The sequence below is a fragment of the Ambystoma mexicanum genome, chromosome 7p (genome assembly GCF_040938575.1).
Source record: "Ambystoma mexicanum isolate Mex_15411 chromosome 7p, UKY_AmexF1_1, whole genome shotgun sequence".
NCBI lineage: Eukaryota > Metazoa > Chordata > Amphibia > Caudata > Ambystomatidae > Ambystoma > Ambystoma mexicanum.
Genome location: NC_090939.1, coordinates 723528132 through 723545997, shown reverse-complemented (window position 1 = coordinate 723545997; position 17866 = coordinate 723528132). Strand labels below are relative to the sequence as shown.

Sequence of the window (17866 nt, the reverse complement as noted above, 5' to 3'; positions counted from 1 at the left end):
GCCCCAACTTTCAGTGCTATGCGGATGATACCCAGCTCATTTTCAGGCTACCCTCGGCCCCCTCCTCTCCTTCCCTCATCTCTGACTGTCTGTCTGCTATCCAGGAATGGTGTGCCGCCAATGACCTCTGTCTTAATGCCAGTAAGACAGATTCTACTCATCGGCACACCCACTCCCTCCTTCTCTGCAGCTCTCTGGCCGGCCTCTCTTGGCCCTCTTCCTGCTCCTACCTGCAAGGCAAAAAACCTCGGGGTCATCCTCGACTCCACACTCTCCTTCTCTCCTCACATATCTGATGTCTCTAAGAAGTCACACTACCAGCTGCACCTCCTCAGAGGTATTCTTCCTTTCCTCTCCTACCCCCAGAAGCTCACTGTCTGCAGAGCCCTGGTTCTCTCTAAGCTGGACTACTGTAACAGCCTCTATCTAAATCTGTCTGCCTCTACTCTCCGCCCTCTGCAACTCATCCAGAACAGGACTGCGAGGCTTGTCCTTGGCCTCAAGCTCAGGGACCATATCTCTCCAGGACTGAAATCTCTGCACTGGCTCCCAATGGCTGCGAGGATCAAGTTCAAAACCCTCTGCATTGTCCACAAGGCCTTCTGGGGCCTGGGGCAAAATACCTTCAACTCCCTCTTCCTAAATATCTCCCTTCTCGAGCTCTTCGCTCATCCGCCTCCAACTCCATCAGGGTCAGCCGCTTCTCCAAGCAACGAGTTGGGGGTAGATCTCTCTCCGCGGCAGGGGCCTCCTTCTGAACAGCCTTCCTGCCTCCCTGATACTTTAAGAGAACCATCTCCGGTTCCAGAAGCACCTCAAAACCTTCCTCTTTGCTTCTGCTTTCTCTCCCCCCTCCCCTGCTAATTCCTGACTGAAACTGCACTGAATCTGCAACTGGACCACTCTCACCGATCTCGGTCCCTGGCCCAGCCACTCTCCCCTTGCACTGTCTCCCTGGCAACCCTTGAACTGCGGGACTGTCTCTGTATCCCTACAGGCCCCCGTCCCAGCACTTGTCTGCACTTACCTTGCACTTGCCACCAGCTGGCCCTTATTATTTATCTTGTTATTCTACTACCCCTGTACTGCACTTTCCCCTTGCACTTTCCCTCCCCCTCTTCCCATGCACTTGCGCGATCTGAATGCCACCTGGCCTAGTAAGATCGTTGTCTGTCTTCCCTTTGTCCCCCCCCTCCCTGCCTCGTCGCACCTTGAAACACTTGTGTATCACATCATAACCCTTTACCCAACCATCCAAGTTCTTCAAACATTCACACACCCAGGTAAGGCCAAGGGGTACCATCATGCTTTTTGAGGGCCCTAACCCTCTTAAGGTACTGGGAAGGAGCTTTCCCAAATCTAGCTATCAAAGCTAGATTCACATTTTCATACTCCAATCTTTCAAGTTCCCCCCACCTACTCAAATTAGCATCAGTTGCAACCTGCGGGAGCCTAGACAAAAGCCAAGGAATCAACCGATTCCCTGTGAAACCCTGAATCCCATAGTTATATTCAAAAGCAGCCAACCAATCCAAAATATCAAGTCTCACCTCATACATACATACAGCTTCTTTAGGCATGCAAGGTCTCTTAGGACTGAAAGACCTAGACGACGCTGGGATAGAACCATCTTTCAAGAGACAATTTCTTCATTTCAAGAGCATGATGCATTTGCATTTCCATTTCTCGGAGTGTGATTTCTTGATGTTTAATTTCAGTTTGCATTTGGATTTTTTTGAACTCCAACTCAAGTCTCATTTCTTCAAGAGAGACAAATTCTGGACTCCGTACTGGACCTGGTAGGGTCCCTGTGGCTACAGGTTGAGGGCTTAAAGCAGGTATAGGTGCAGTGGGGCTAACATCCTGAGACTCCTCGGACTCTTCTAGATCATCAATAACAGAGTTGGACTCTGAATCATTATCATCCTCATTAACACTATCCACATTTGCCGAGTGGGTAGGGGTTATAGCTCTACATCCCAGTCATTGATGATTCAACAATTTCCCAATCAATTCATTTGTCTTGCCTTTAAGAGAGGGACACCCGACTTTACACATCTTTCAGTTGATCTACTGTTAGAATGATCAGGGCTTCCTGTTTGAAGTTATCCATATTTGGCATTATAAAACAATTGCTTTTCTAGTGGTGCTTAGCCTTGTGAAGGTTATTTGAACGAAATTGAGAGCAGCACTCTCAATATAACAACTATACTTTATCCTCGCCGATTGCTACCAGTGTTAGGCAGAATTGCATGCAGTACCCTTTGGGACCACCACATACAATTAGGACTACAGGTGTAAGCAAAAACCAACCTTTGGTATAAGTCTGTACTACACAGTTTGTGGTAGCGAGCTGAGCAGCCAGGCTTATCTCAAGAGGGAATGTAAGCAGCACAAGATGTTACACAGAGGTCTTTCAATCAAAATGGCTCATGTAGACACTCTCAAGGTTTCTTGGTAAAACACTTATTCATTTATTACACAATCATTTAGAAAACATTCACTAGAAGGAGGCAACTTAATATACATAAACACACTTCAGTACTGAACCAATAAGTTTGAGTAAATTAGACTCCCCTGAAATAGGAGCAAAATGGCATTTCAGTTACTTTCAATGGGAGTAAAAGGCTCAAGTTAGCAGACTAGATCACAAATACTTTCTTAGGCAGTGCGAATAGTTTCAGTTCACCAGAGGACTCGATTCAGTTCAATAGGCCTAGGCCAAAGTCAATGGGCTTGTGTCTTGGAAAGGAAACAGCAGTTCTTGAAGTAAGCGGTAAAGTCTTTGCAAAAGTTCTCAGAAGTAGTTTGTACGAAAAAGAATCATATGTTGGGTCACAAGCCGATAGGCCTGCAGGTTGGGAAGGTTCCACGAACTTTCACTGCAAGAGTTAAGTTCTCTCAATCGGGTTGGCACAGTACCTTTATATGAAGAACAAGATGCAGCTGAAGTCGTTGGTTCCTGGCAGTTACTGCAGATCTCACTGTTCCTGAGCCTCAGTCGTGGGGACAAGAGGGAGGACGTTGGGTGACTCCTGCACTGCAAGGGATAGTCGGAAAAACGCAGACAAAATGGAGTCACTTCAGTTCGAGTAGCTGTAATTCACGCATACAAGCTGGTGTCCCTCTCCCTGGTTAATCCTAACCAGCTTTGAGAATCGTATCCAGGTGGCTTACGAGTTGATTGGTCCCACCAACTTAAAGGAAGTCATCATCCTTGAAGGGGCTTCTCTGTAGAGATTAACTTGGCAATTCGGACCTGCAGCAGGGCTTCACCGGGCAAACCAACGGTCCAGGAGTTGCAGCAGCCGCCCCCTTCCAGCTAGTCTTCGGTTCCTTCGTTCCAGTGGTCGATTCCGCTTTCCAGTCCAAGAGACTTGCCTTTTAAACAGTTTCCTCCCTTTCATTCCAGTCTTGCTGCCACTCAAACAGCAGGGTGGCTGTCCTTGCCGGACAGTCAGCCAGCCAATCACGCCAGGGTGCATTTGGGTCTCCTAGGGGACTAAGAACAGGGAGTTTGGAAAACCTCCCTTACTTCCTGCCCACCCCAGACACTCAGACGCCAGAGGCGGTCTTCAGTCCTGAAGCCCACCAAAGACATACGAACAAAGTGACCAAACCTAGTTTGGCACGCAGAGACAAACTCTAGAAGGACCTTCCCAAAAAGAAACTGGGGGAAAAAAGAAGACCCGAACCCCTTTAAACAAAAAGGGGCTTAAGGCGCCATCTTGAAAAACATGGCTCCTGCGATTTTTAGCTACCAGTGTGCACGGTCAGAAAAAATCATGGTAGTTCGTTGTAAAACCACTGCCACCAGCCTTTTCAATAGGAAAGGGTAGCATTTGACTGCTACATGAGCATTTAGACACATGGGATACTATGTAACTCCCTCCAGCACTCTAAAGGAAGATGGTGTGTGCTGGGTCTAGGAATTTAAAAAGACTAACAAAGTCAATTTAACCTTACATTCTCTGGGCAACAGTAGTTCACCCCAGAGAAGGTATTCAAACCTTTGGGAAGCCTAAAAGACAGCCCTGTGTCACTGCACTGAGGGTGCTGTGTGACACACATGAAAAGATGATGCCTATGGAGTTACTTAAAACTCCATATCCAAAGAACACAAGAGTAAAACAGACATCAAAACACATGAAAAAGTGGGGAAAGAAGGCTCACACTCTTTCCAGGTAAAAAAAATAAAGTCCTAAAAAAAAAACAGCAAAGTTGCTGGGGGTCTCTAAGGTAAAGGGAATTGGCACATTTATGAGAATTCTCCCTAACATTCCTCTTCGAAGAAACCTTTGAAGTTTCCCTCCCCACTGCCAATTTACCTCATTGTTGCTTGAGAGCTTTTCCTGACATGGCCAGACAGGACACTCAGTCATCGGTCCGATAGTCGGGACCCAGGCACCATAGGTAGATGCGATGGGGATCAGTAATGGACATTGTCTTCCTGCAATCCTGGCATTTATTTTAAGCCAGTTTTTTGGGTTGACCGATTAGAAGATGACAACAACTTTAACAAAGACTGAAGCACCGTTCACACACTCCAGGCAAAAGCTTTCGGAAAAACGGAACTCAAGCCAACAGGCGCGACTCTAGCTATTTATACCATGGATGATGTTGACGCTTTACGGCAGCCCCCGAGGGACAGACGCCACAACATCGAGCACAGAGCCCTCTGGTGTGGGATTTCTTTTTCCAAAGCACCAAAGCTGATACGAATATCAAAGATGAGGATACATTGAAGAACACAATCCATTTGAAGGATCATTCAGAGAGATTGGAGGCCACCTTATCAAGTGTGGTGACTTAAAGTCAATTGGGGAGACAGTATAAAGGATGGAGGGATAATCCACAGGGCCAAGGGCTGCTGAGAGAGCAAGTACAATGAAGATGGAGGTGAGCAGAGGTATGAAAAGTTGTAGACCTGGGTGAAAGTGGTTTTGGTGGATTGTTTCCTCAGAAAACCTGCAAGAAATCGATGTGTGCGATCCTCAAATTAATATATTGGTTAAAGACAACTCTCATGAAGATTTTGGAGTGAATGGAACACGTAAGGTATCTCTACATAGAGGAATAGTAAGGGTTAGCAGTGGGTGTGACTGTTTATTGTGCAGCAAGCAGAGCGGAAATGATGGAGGAGAAATCGGAAGACACAAACACGAGTTGAAGGTACTCACAAACTCTCTTTCCCGCTGATGTTTCTCTTCTGCCTCCCTCATTAAATGTGTAGTTTGCTGAAGTTTGGCATCAATAAGCTGTTGCTGCAGCTCCTTATGCTTAAACACTTTGTCAATGTGCTGAGGTTAAAGAAACAGAAACATTAGACAAACTAGTAAATAGGACAGATTACATTCATTTAACTTGAATTGTTCCGATATCAAGACTCTTCCACACATTGAAGGCAGGGGAAGGTTAAGGGCACACTCGAAATTTTTGTTTATATCTTTGTTTATTGAAATAAAACAATCCAGGGAAAGAAATGTTCCTCCAATACCAATTGCAGTAATAACATCCCACAACTAACAATTATTCATGAATAATGTTCAGAAAGATTTACTTTTTTGTTGCTTTCCCTCCATGGACATTTATGGGATCGCCCACCCCAAAAATTCTGTTTTTGTTTTAATCCTGAACTGAGTTTTAAAGGGAAGTAAACCCATTTTTCCTTTTCTTTTCCTGCTTAGCTCATTTATTTTTGGGGCACTGATCAGTAGATACGACCATGCCAGAGGTTGGGATTAATTCCAAACCTTCCAGCCATCACCTCTGTTAGAGAGAATTCTCAGAAATGTGCTAATTCCCTTCTACCTTAGAGACCCCCGGCTCTGTTGCTGGACTTCAGAACTTTTTATCCTGAAGAGCGAGACCTTTTTCCCACTCTCTCATGCATTTTATATTTGATCTGAACACTGTCAGACTCCAAAACCAAAAGAAAACAAACTACATAGGCATCTTTTTACATTGTGACACACAGCACCTGCAGTGCAGTGGCAGGGGGAAGCCCTTTAGATTTCCTAAAGGTTTAAATACCTTCTCTTGGTTAAACTACTGTTTCCAAGAGCAGTAAAGTGAAACTGACTTTACTTACCTTTTGTAACTTTGTAGACCCAGCACACACTATCTTCCATAGAGTGCTGGGGGGGGGGGGGTTACTTAGTATCCCTTTGTCTACTTTCTCATGTAACATTTTTATGTTACATTTCTACAATTAATGGCTGGTGGCAGTGGTTTACATTTTCCTACCATTGTGTGTTTTTACTGCGGGCTGCGTTCGCAACTGCAGTATAGCACCTATGGGTGCCCATTTTGTCAAAATGTCCCTGGCGGTCTTTTTTCGCCATTTCTTGTTGTAAAGGTCCTTCTTGAGATTTACTCTGCACGCCAAACCAGGTTTGGTCACTTTGTTCGTTTTGGCTTGGGAGGGGTGGGGGAGGGGGAGGGTTCACTTGTGAAGCCCGCCTCTGGCTCCAGCCTGTCTGGCAGGGCAGGAAGCAAGAGTGGTGCCCGAAACTCCCTGTGCTTAGTCTCCTTGGTTACAGGAATGCACCCAAAGGTGATTGGAGGACAGCCACACCGCTGTGTGAGTGATGTAAATTAATGGGAGAGACTTGCATAAAAGGCAAGGTTTTTTGCAAGGAAGGAAGAGTTGACCACTGGACGAAGGAATCCGAAGAAGCACTTGGAAGAGAAGCTTGCTGCAACTCCTGCACCATTGGGTTTGCCCGGTGACGCCCTCTTGCAGCACCGAAGCTCCGACTTCGCCTCGACTAGAGAAGCGCTGGAAAGGACGACTTCTCCCCTTGGGTTGGTGGGACCAATCAACCAAGACCAACTCGACTGGAAATACTCTCTGCTGGCTGTTCTTCGATTGCCGCTGCAGGAACCGAGTGCCAGGGGACAGGAACACCAGAATCAAGCACATTGTTTTTAAAATAAATAAGCCAGACCCCGGGCTCCAGGAAGATACTCCTGACTCCCTCGAAGCAGGGCTGACTCAGCCTGAGCAACCTCCCAGAGTGCTTGACCCCAGAAATAAGGAAAGCCTACAAAGTGTCCAAGAACCACTGTGGTGCTATTCGCGAGAAGCTGAAACCGCAAAGTGCTGCTGATCTGAACTTTGACCTTTGCCCTTTGCTGCTGCTGACCTTCGAATCATAGTGCAGGAGTCCCCAGACGCCCTCCCTCTTGGCCCCACGACATAGGCCCAGGAACAGGATCTGCAGGAACCGAAGCCAGCTGGAACCATTTCTTCAGACCTACTGTACTGTGAATTAAGGGGTACTTACCTCTTGTTCTGTAGCTTGCTTGCTCTCAGTTGAGACTTGCATTGGCTGTCCTTTGCAGGGCTGCTTGCAGCTTTGCCCATCACAAGCCTCCCAGCTTGTGGCTCAACAGTGATTTCATTTTCAACAAAACTATCGCTTAACATTGTGCAAGACTTTGCACTTACCTTCAAGAAGTGCCTCAGCTCCCCTAGACTTTGCTCAAGTGACATTGGCTGTCCTGGCTCCCTGAAGACTCTAACCCCTGACTGTTTTAACTATCCCACCAAAAAGTCATACATAACTTACTTGTACAGCTGGGAAAGGGTTAATCTACATTGCATTGGGGGCTTCGAAAGTGCTTACCACCTGTTTGAGAAACTTGTTAACCATTGTTTTTCCTTCCCTAACCTTTTCCTTTTTGCCACAACTTCAGCATTACCATTCAAGTGTGAAAAGTGATATATTAATGTCTAGTGTCCTATCTATTGTAGTCACCTCAGGGTGTAGGAATATCTGTGTGCCATCCCAAAATGCTATCTACTCACTTTAATGAACTAAAGAAGTGTGTTTTGAGGTGTATTTTTATTGTTTCCAACTGGTCCCTTTTAAAGAAGGCTCATTTTGACTTTAATACATTATTTTATCAGGAAACCTTGAGTATAAGTGGTATTTGAATACTTTTCACTGTGAAACTCTTTGTTGCAACTTTACAGCTCACATTGACCCCCTCTCGCGATACGCCTGGCTGCTCAGTCACACTACCGACTTGTGTAGTACAGGCCTATACCAAAGGTGGGGTTAACTATTGCCAAGAGGACAAGGCTGGTGTAGTCTCCCACAGGGTTACTACATACAATCTAGCCTAACCTCTTGTTTTGCATATGGCTATCTGTGCAGGGGGACCCCAGAACCCATTATTAAATTCCTTGTTTTTAAGCTGCACACTTCAAGTTATGGTGAGGTCTAGCAGGGGTTTTTTGAATCCCTTTTCATTTTGTTTTAAGCAACGTTTCCGTTACTTGCATGATGTGTCAAGGAGAGTCAGGTGGCATTCTACCATGGTTTTAAGAGCACTCTTAATTCAAGTTAGACTGTATATATGGAAATACAGTTAGTAGGCCTCAATATTCTTGGCCATGAAAACAAAAATTAAGTAATATTACCAAATCCACTCTATGAACTTTCACTGTTGTGTCTCCAATTTAGGCATTTCTCCCACTTGACAGGCCCCAAATCTAGGCATTATTGCTTTTCACTGTGGTCTCTCCACATAGGCTTTCCGCCCACTCGCTAGGTGTCCTAAATCTAGGTGCCCTGCATTCATTGTTGTATCCCCAACTGACGCTCTCCCCCCCCCCCCCATCCTTGGTTCCTCCCGCCCCAGGTGCCCTCCCCACCACTGTGTTCCGATTCTAGGTTTCTACTCCCCCCTTCACCCCCCCCCCCCACCACCACTGCAGTGCCATCCACTCAGGGGTTGCCCCTGCTCCCTTGTCCCAAACCTAGGTGTCATCCAACCACTGCTGTATTGGAACCACAAGGTCTATCACTGCAACGGATAGCTAGTCACTCAGTTGTTTTATCAGCAGACAATGATAAGCATCAATCGGAAGTATGCCCCATAGCCAACCCAAAACCCCACTACTTTAAGTTGGCCCACTCAGATTTGTTGAACGGTTACTCAGCTGAACCAACGCAAACCCAATCACTCAAAGTTTGTGGGAACAGCACCAGGCGACACACTGACTCCATAGCCCCGGAACAAGATATCAGTGAATCTACAACCACCACCAAAGGACCATGATACTCCCTCCAAAAACCACACCGCCACAAAGGAAAACCAGTAAATGACCGAGCCACAAAGGTAAACAACCCCCGGGTTCCACCACCTCATCAACTAAAACCAACAAAAAACCACAGTGAAGACTTAGTTCTAGGGACCAGGAAACATACCAATCCAGAGAGGACTACCACTCAAAGGGAACCAACCCACAACTCAAACAGCGTGTCTTGCCACAAGAAAGATGGATGCTAGAATGGAGAGCAGAAACAAAAAGGAAACCTCAGCCGCACAGGAAGGTGCTGGGAGGCAAGATCTCTTAACCCCGAAAAACTTGGTGAAAAAGAGGCCAAACGGCCCAAGGACCAATACCAAGAACAGAGAAAAGACGGACTACATTGCTTGCTACCTTACCACATAAGACTACTTTGTAAGTTAAGACAGACTAACAAGAAACAAACCCACAAGCAAGAAGCATAACAACCACAGACCCCACAAGAACGGAAAACGCAGCACGACAATTAAAGAACCACCGCAACCCAAAGAACACTAGGGACAATACTCCAACAAGAACCAAGTACAAACTTGAATCCATTACCTTCTACACACTGTACATCACCAAAGACTGGAACAAAGGAAGGGCACCAAACAACTCAGACGGAACTAAGCAACCCCAAACAACCCTACAATCAATCTAATCAGACTACTCGACAGAGACTGATCACCAAAGAACTCCTGTCCCCAACAGGCACAATCAGGAGAGAACCCCCCCCAGCAAAGGAAGCCCACCAGACGACACCAAACCGAACAACAACCCACAAGGAAAATAAAACCAACTACATTGCAGCCTTCTCAATGTTGGATCCATGGCAAAACACTAAACAGAAATTCACGACCTACTAAGCGAAGGAGGCACAGATGTGCTCTTACAGAAACCTTATCTGACAATTACAAAGCCATTGAGAACAAAGCCATACCGGACAATGTCAAGTTAAAACACGCCAATAGAGGGAGGCAGAATCACAATAACACACAGAGTATATCCAAGCCACTCCACTCAACCCAACCCAACCGATGTAGAAGACTGAATCCTTCCTCAAGATCGAACTCAACGAGAAAACCAACAGTGTTCCTCCTGATCTACCGACCACCATCCTGTAACCCCAACTTCACTACAAAACTAACAGACGCCACCACCATTTTATCAACCTACCACGACAACCTAGTCATACTGGAAAACTTCAACATTTGGTTCGAAGAAGAAAATGAAACATCAGCGAACTCACTCTGTGCACTCCTGGAAACCATGCACTTCAAGCAAATAGTAAATGGATCCACCCACAACACCAAACACACACTGGATGCAATATTCTGCAGAGAAGGACCATGCACATCTTTGCTATCCACACTGATGGTATGGAGCAACCATTACCTGATCCCCATTCTACATCACACTCCAAACCCACCTACTGGCCGGAATGAAAGTACTGCATGCCAGCAAGAATAGAAACAGGAGGAATCTAGGCCTGCAGGCAGCAACTAACTCGCTAGACTCAATCCTACCAAGCAACACAGAACCCACCGAAACAACCCCAGACTGAGCAGAAAACACTGGATCATTGAGGCCGCAGACCAACTGGCACCAGTAAAAATTTCTAAAACTACACCAATAAAAACTGCCCACAAAATAGTTCACAGAACTTAAAGAACTAGAATAAAATCGCAAAATGGAAAAAGCATGGAGACAACAGTACAACCGATAGGACAAAATAAAATACCAAAGACATATCAGACTATACAAATCAACAGTACTCAAAGCAACAACAAAAAATACTAAGCCACAAGAATTGAACCGGCAAACAATCTACACAACAAACTCTTCAGAATCAAATATAAAAAAAAAAACTCATCCTGAAATAAATCGGTTATCCTAACACAAGCACTTTGTGACAGTATCACCAACCATCTCAGATCAAAAATAGAAACAAACCAACAGGCAAACAACCAGGTGAACGCAACCACAGCCGCCATACCACAAGGGGCAAAACACAGAATACAGCAAAACTCACATGCCTACAACCAATAACAGACCACTTTCGCCACACTAATCTAGGACACCAACCTTGCAGGATCCCAGAGGGACCCCTGCCCCTCTGACATCTGCAAAGTAATTAAGCACAGAACACCAGCAACACACTTCCGGAACCTAGTGAACCCATCACTCGAAAAAAGGAATTGTACCAACTGCCTTGAAATCAGCATACATCAAGCCACTGGTAAAAAAGGAATCAAAGTACAGAAGACCCGAGCAACTACAGACCTATATCAAACTTACCCTACCCAGCAAAGATCCTGGAGAACCACATGCACAAGATCTTAATCCGCACCAAGGTGCCTTACCTCATTCCTCACAAAGCGAACCAAGAGACCCTACTTACCACCGTTCATCTCAAACACCAAAGATGACACCTTGGAGTACCACCGAGATCCAGCCCCTAACCCCCTGCTTTTTAACATCTACATGTGCCCCTGATAATCATTTGAACCCACGGACTAACCGCCTACAACTACGCAGACAACGGATGGTAAAGACTATGACCCACGGACAAAGTAACTGCCTCACATACATCTACAACTGGATGACAACGAACAACCTCAAATTGAACCTGGCAAAAACTGAAATAATGCTCTCACCTACAGAAATTAATACAATCAATCCACAAGTGGACTGGCCGGCAGGCATTGGAACACAACCAGAGACTTGCAACAGAGTAAATAACCTAGGAATACCTATGGACAACAGACTATCCTTGGAACTGCAAGTCAACGCAATCACCCAAAAAATGTTGGACTACTCCCATAGCTTTCCTTTCATCACAGAACCCACACTATCATATCTCTAATACTTACAAGCAACGACTACGTAAAATGCCTCTAGGAATGCTGCAAGACTCACCAAGAAATTCCAAAGGTTGCAAAACACTGCAGCCAGGATTCTACTAAGATTAAACAGAAGAGACCACATCACTCCAGCTCACTCCAGCTCTTAAGAGCCTACACTGGCTACCAGTAAACAAAACGCACCTGCATCACCCACAACGCCTTACACAGACAATGAGCCAAATCACTCTAAGCCAAGATCAGTCACTACTCGCCAAGTAGAGACCTAAGCTCCAGCGACCACCAACAAATGGAGGCAAAACATTAGGAAAAATAATTCGGTGGAACAGGCTTCTCACGTTTAATTGATAACTTTTGGAACACCATGCCCACAGAAATTACAAATATCGAAGACAACATCACCTTCAGGAAAAGACTCAAAACCTTGTTATTCAACAGACCATGACAACCACAAAGGGGCACCCGCAGCAACAACATTGCAGACCAAAACGGAATACACTAATGGAAATGGTCAGAGTTAACAACAAAACCTTAGAGGATCACAACACCGCTCCAGCCCCACCTCCAACCGTGCGCAACTAGAATGATCAAAGAAGAGAAGGCCGCACAACCAAAGGAAGGATTTCGGGACAACACCAATGTGCAATTATGCCCCATGGTAAATCAGACAAGTAAACCACCAAAACCCAAGCCGCACCAAACGTGCCCAACCACTCACAGGACCACCTTAACCTGCTCACCCACAATTAGGGCTCAGTAGCCGCCTTACCTCTATAACTCCACCTGCACACCCCTTCAGCAACCGACCGGACATCAGGTACACAACCAACACCCACAACTAACCTGGAGGATTAACCAGGAACACACAATGTACAACCACCCAACAGCCACGATAGCCCGCTGGGAAGTCAGCCCCAGACCTAGAGAGGAGACGAGATGGGCCGACAAACCACAACCAAGAACATTGGTGGATATCATTAAGCGGCAACCGAAGACTAACACCAGAGGCTTCACCAAAACAACCTGACTTACTAACCCATTACCTCTTCCTGCACCTCCAACATAACCAACACCACTACACTTGACTAGGGGCTAGCCACACTACACAAACAGACCAAGAATCACTCGAAGTTTGACACCCTACCGTCTGAGATTCTGGAAGAGGGAACTACACGTCACAGAGTCCATAAATCCATTAACACTACACCAATACAAACAACTAAACAGTTACTCATACACCTAACAGCCATCCACGACTCTGGACCCTTATGGTTACAGCCAACTAGTGTGCAAAACCACTTTTCACCCGAACATCACAACACACACCAGCACCCTCCAGAGGCACTGAGTCCCACCCATACGGTTAAAACACTCAGGGCCTCCTGAAGCAACTCCCACGTGCAAAACAATGCTCATAGATGCCAGTTCCCCCAGGTTCTGAACATAACCTATTATCCCATCACCACTAACACACCCAGCCCTCCTCTCTTGCAGAGCCACATTAGCGCCTGGAGACTGCCCTTGGGTTGTAGAGGTGGTAAAAAAAAAAACCAAAATCAACATAACATACACAATCACCATGGGGTGCTCTTGCTAAAGGGCACCAAGACGTTCCTTTTAAATGTTAGGTCAGATTCAAGTAAGAACACTAGCAAATTATACACAAGATTGAAATGTGATGGATAGAAAAGCTTTGAATTAATCAGAAGCACTGCACTTCCATTAGACTACTTACAAAACCAATGGTGTTTTGCCTGCTGCGCCAATCCAAAAGCAAAAAAGAAAAAGGGCAAATCAGGGTTTGTCCTACCCAAACTGCTAGGACACATTCCATCTATTAGAGACTACAAGCAATCACAGATATGTTTTGGCATTCTTCAGTGTCCGTTTTCTAGGGTTTCGAAGAACAAAAGCGGTGGTTTTGATTTAAATATAAGCTTCCACATATCTGTAGTCCCCAAGAGTGTAAATCTTGTCTCAATATCCTCCCTTTCCCCCCTCCTGCCAGCCAGATCTCTCCCCGACCAGATTGGCCAGTGTAGCACCCATGTGTGCGATAGTTACCTCACTGGGTCAATAGCACTCTGCGCAGCCTGCAAAATCCACAAGCTCTTTAGCTTCTCTGCTTGGGTAAGGACACTGTCCCTTGGAAGTAAGCCCTGCTTTTGCACGCCAGAGCCCACTAGGACTTCCATTTACCGATTATTGCACTCTCTCTGTTCCCAAGCCCTCCCGATATCCTCCTTTTCCCCCCATTATCGCAGTCCACCTTCTCCCTGACCAGACTGGCCAGTGTAGAACCCACGTTTGCGGTCGTTGCCGTCTTCAGTGAAACACTCCAGGCAGCCAGTGAAGACCCAAAAGGCAGCTCCTGTCTAAGTAGCTTCACTCCTTGTTTGCCCATGTTCGCCTGGGACACCCAATGCAGCCAACCGACAGCGAGTGATAAGGTAAGTGTGGTGTGGGCAGGGAGTACAACCATTACTGTACTTCGGTAAAACCCCACCACTTTTATTACCCAACTACCTAATACATACCTGCATCTAGCCTAGTTTGTAACTGGTTTTCATTGCACTGCTCACGTTGGATATAAGTGGTCTTTCATTATACTGTTGAATCCAAGTGCTAAAAATTGTACTTGCATTAACGACCCCACCCCCAACTACTGTGCATCTTTAATCTAGGTGTATTTTCCCACAGCTGTGTATTCTGAATCTAGGTGCTCCTCCATCCCTCCCTCCCCCACTCCCCCCCCATCCTGACTACTGTGTGTCCTGAATCTAGGTGCATTTTACCCACTACTGCGTATCTCAAATCTCAGTGCATGTTTCCACTGTTCCAAGTCTTAAATCCCAGGCTCACTTCCCACTGCTGTGAGCTTTGCTTTTGGGCGCATCTTTCCCAGCTCTACACAACATGCCTCACACATCCCAGCTCAGAGCACCACACTGGCACTCCAGAAACCTAACTAATGACCCACCTAGCCAACGTCTCCCCTGTGCCTCCAACAGCCCTCCCGTATGCCCCCTCAACTGCAGACACAGCCCGTTCTATCCCCTTCTCTACACCCATTTAAACGCTCTGCCATCCCCAAAACCAACCACATCCACTACCGACAGGGCTCCAGATAACACGAGTACCAGGCCTTTCTACGCATGAAAATCTTGTAAATACGCCAACTTTATTATTTTCCTGGGTACATTTACACACAGGTTCAGAGCAGAGGGCAGTGCAAAGTTCAGGTTACTTGACAAAAACCAGATGGCTTCTTGTGATTTTTTATCTACATGGATGTAATTGCAAGCCACCTCTTAAACAGAATGTATTTCTCTGAAGCCTTTCAAAAAAAAAAACTGCACACTGATAAAAGGAATGGTTTCTTTCCATCCAGCTTCAGAAGCACTGTGCATGTTTTCCTAGAATTAATAAGATGGAAAACAAAGTGCAAATTGAGATTTTTATTTTTTTTATTTTTAAAGTTATGCTTTTTTTCCAGTGAAAGCAAACCAGTATTGCACAATTGTATTTTTCAGAGTTCCGGTGCTGTGTGCATAATCATGCTGAGGCAGATAATTTCTACACTTATAATTTAATTTACAGTCTAATTATAAAAACAGTGTGTAACATGATGACTATGCACAGTCTAGTTTACATCCATTCAACCTTGCAGTCAATGGGGTACATTACTATAAATGGTCAGTGGCAGCAGAGTCTTTGCTCAAGGGTAATTGTCATTACACTGATCACAGGTGTTCTAGCCTCTCAAATCTTCAAGACTACAAATAAAACATCCAAAACCTGACTCAAGAAAGTGCCAGTGCTGTTCAAAAACAAACAAATGAAAGTTACATTGGTAATTGAAATAGAAACTCAGCAAAATCTGCCCCTTTGATAATCCAGATAGATATTTAACTTTATGTAGCGCTTCATAAATGGTTCGTCATACATCTAGGTACTGTGATCATTATACCTCAGTCGATACTCAGTTAACCAACCTCTGAAGGATGTTCGTCAATAAGATATCTCAGCCGGTTGAGCACTCGGTTGCTGCAATCTCTGCGTGATCTGTGAGTTGCAGGTTCGAATCCCAGCAAGTCCAACTCAGCCTTGCACCCTTTTGAGGTCAATAAAGGAGTACCGACTTTGGTTTGGTGTTAATTGAAATAAATATGTTCTATGTACAACGCTTTGCCAAAAGAGCTATGTTAATAACCATTTGACCACTAGATTAGATATACAATTTAGCATGGAGTCCTTGACTCTGCACTGTTGTACCATAACATTGGCATACCATTAGGTAGTAATAGCTCCAGGAAATTAGGACTTTCATTAAGCATCAAAAGACAATTCTGCTATCGAATCTCAAAACACAATACAAATGAATGTATGCTTCACTATAGAATTGGCTAGGTTTTTATGATTTCAACATTTAAATATATACAGGCGAGATCAAACGGCCAGAAATAAGGAAAGGTGTATTCTGTCACAATGCAGAAAGCTGCCGCATAGTAATGATTTCCATACAATTTTTTCACACATCGGCTGGATGTTGCATACATTTTACTCTCTTGCGAAGGAGAAAAGTAATTTTTACTCTTAAAATCACATTTACTCAACCGCAATGAAGCCCTCACCCCTCCCAACTCAGAGCTGCATACTGGCAAGCTAGAAATTAAAACAGACCCCTCCAGCCTCCCTTCCTTTCTCCTCCCCAGCACCACACACCGACCCACCCTCACTCCCTCAAAACCCATGACTCGCTCACTCACGGATAACCTAGAAGCCCTCAACTTGAAGAAAAAAAAAACTATCCGTCCTCACCCACACCCTAGATGTGATATTCTGTTATTCTGTGCCACAAACCTTAAGTCCAACCCCCTGCCTTACCGGTGCCCGAATCTGGACAGATCACTCAGCAATCATCTACTCCCTCCTGACCACCCAAGCCCCCTTATCCCAGCTCTCTGGGTTGCCTCTCCAACGACTACCTCCCACACTTCTCTCTGGACTAAAGTCACTATTATCCCGGATCTAGCCAATTCTCTCCTCAACTCACTCCCAGCATTCTCACTCCAAAAAGGACCTCTCCCATTGAACTATTCGATCACTGGCTTTCTGGTGCCCTGATCCCTCTCACTCCAACCAAACATACCTCCCAGAGACCAGGCCCCCAGCCCCGAATGGTACACATCCCACCTCAAATCTATCAAAACTCAAGCTCCGACTGGAGCGGACTTGGAATCAACTCTACTCCTCCAAACAAATAGTCTTTAGCAAGTCTGATAAGGGGCTACCAGTCAGCAATCAGAAAAGTAAAAAAAAAAAAAACCTCTACGGAAACAAAATTCGCAACTCATGCAACCAAAGCAAGAACTGCACAGAATCATCACAGAAGTCAAGACGCCAGGTTGTTCAACCCTTTAGAGCCCCCCCCACCCTCCAACTCCCAATCTCTATGTGACAGTCCGAACACTTTCACAACATAGCTATTGATAGACAGCCATCCTTTCTAGCACTGATTCCCCTACCCGTGCCCACACCCTACTCAACCCCAGACCCCACCCCTCCCTCCCTATGCCAGTCTTCTCCTCGTTCTCCCCCCATCACACCTTTATTTCCTCACGCTGCTAGCTCAAAGTCAGCCATCAGGCCCTTCTGGAGACACATGACCCCTGCCCTCCTCAAGAACATCCTAACAACCACATGCGCAGGCAACATTGCACGGTCAATCCTTAACAGTCCCTCTCCTTAGGAATCTTTCCGAAAGCCTTCAAAACCTATATCAAACATCTGCTCAAAACACCCTCACACAACCCACTAATTCCCCAGAACTACATGTCTATTTCCAACACCCGCTTCATTGCCAAACTCCTGGACCTCACAGCATACAAACAGCTCTGCCTCTTCACAGAATCCA

The 17866-nt window shown here is 45.6% G+C and overlaps 1 protein-coding gene across 2 annotated transcripts in view; it reads right to left on the bottom strand.

Annotated features, from left to right (window-relative positions):
- TXLNG (taxilin gamma) overlaps positions 1–17866 on the bottom strand; it is a 567462-nt gene that overhangs the window by 307382 nt on the left and 242214 nt on the right. For both annotated transcript variants that reach the window (XM_069636805.1, XM_069636806.1), the window contains exon 6: positions 5181–5300. In XM_069636805.1, the coding sequence (XP_069492906.1) occupies positions 5181–5300 (120 nt within the window). The remainder of the gene's footprint in view (positions 1–5180; positions 5301–17866) is intronic.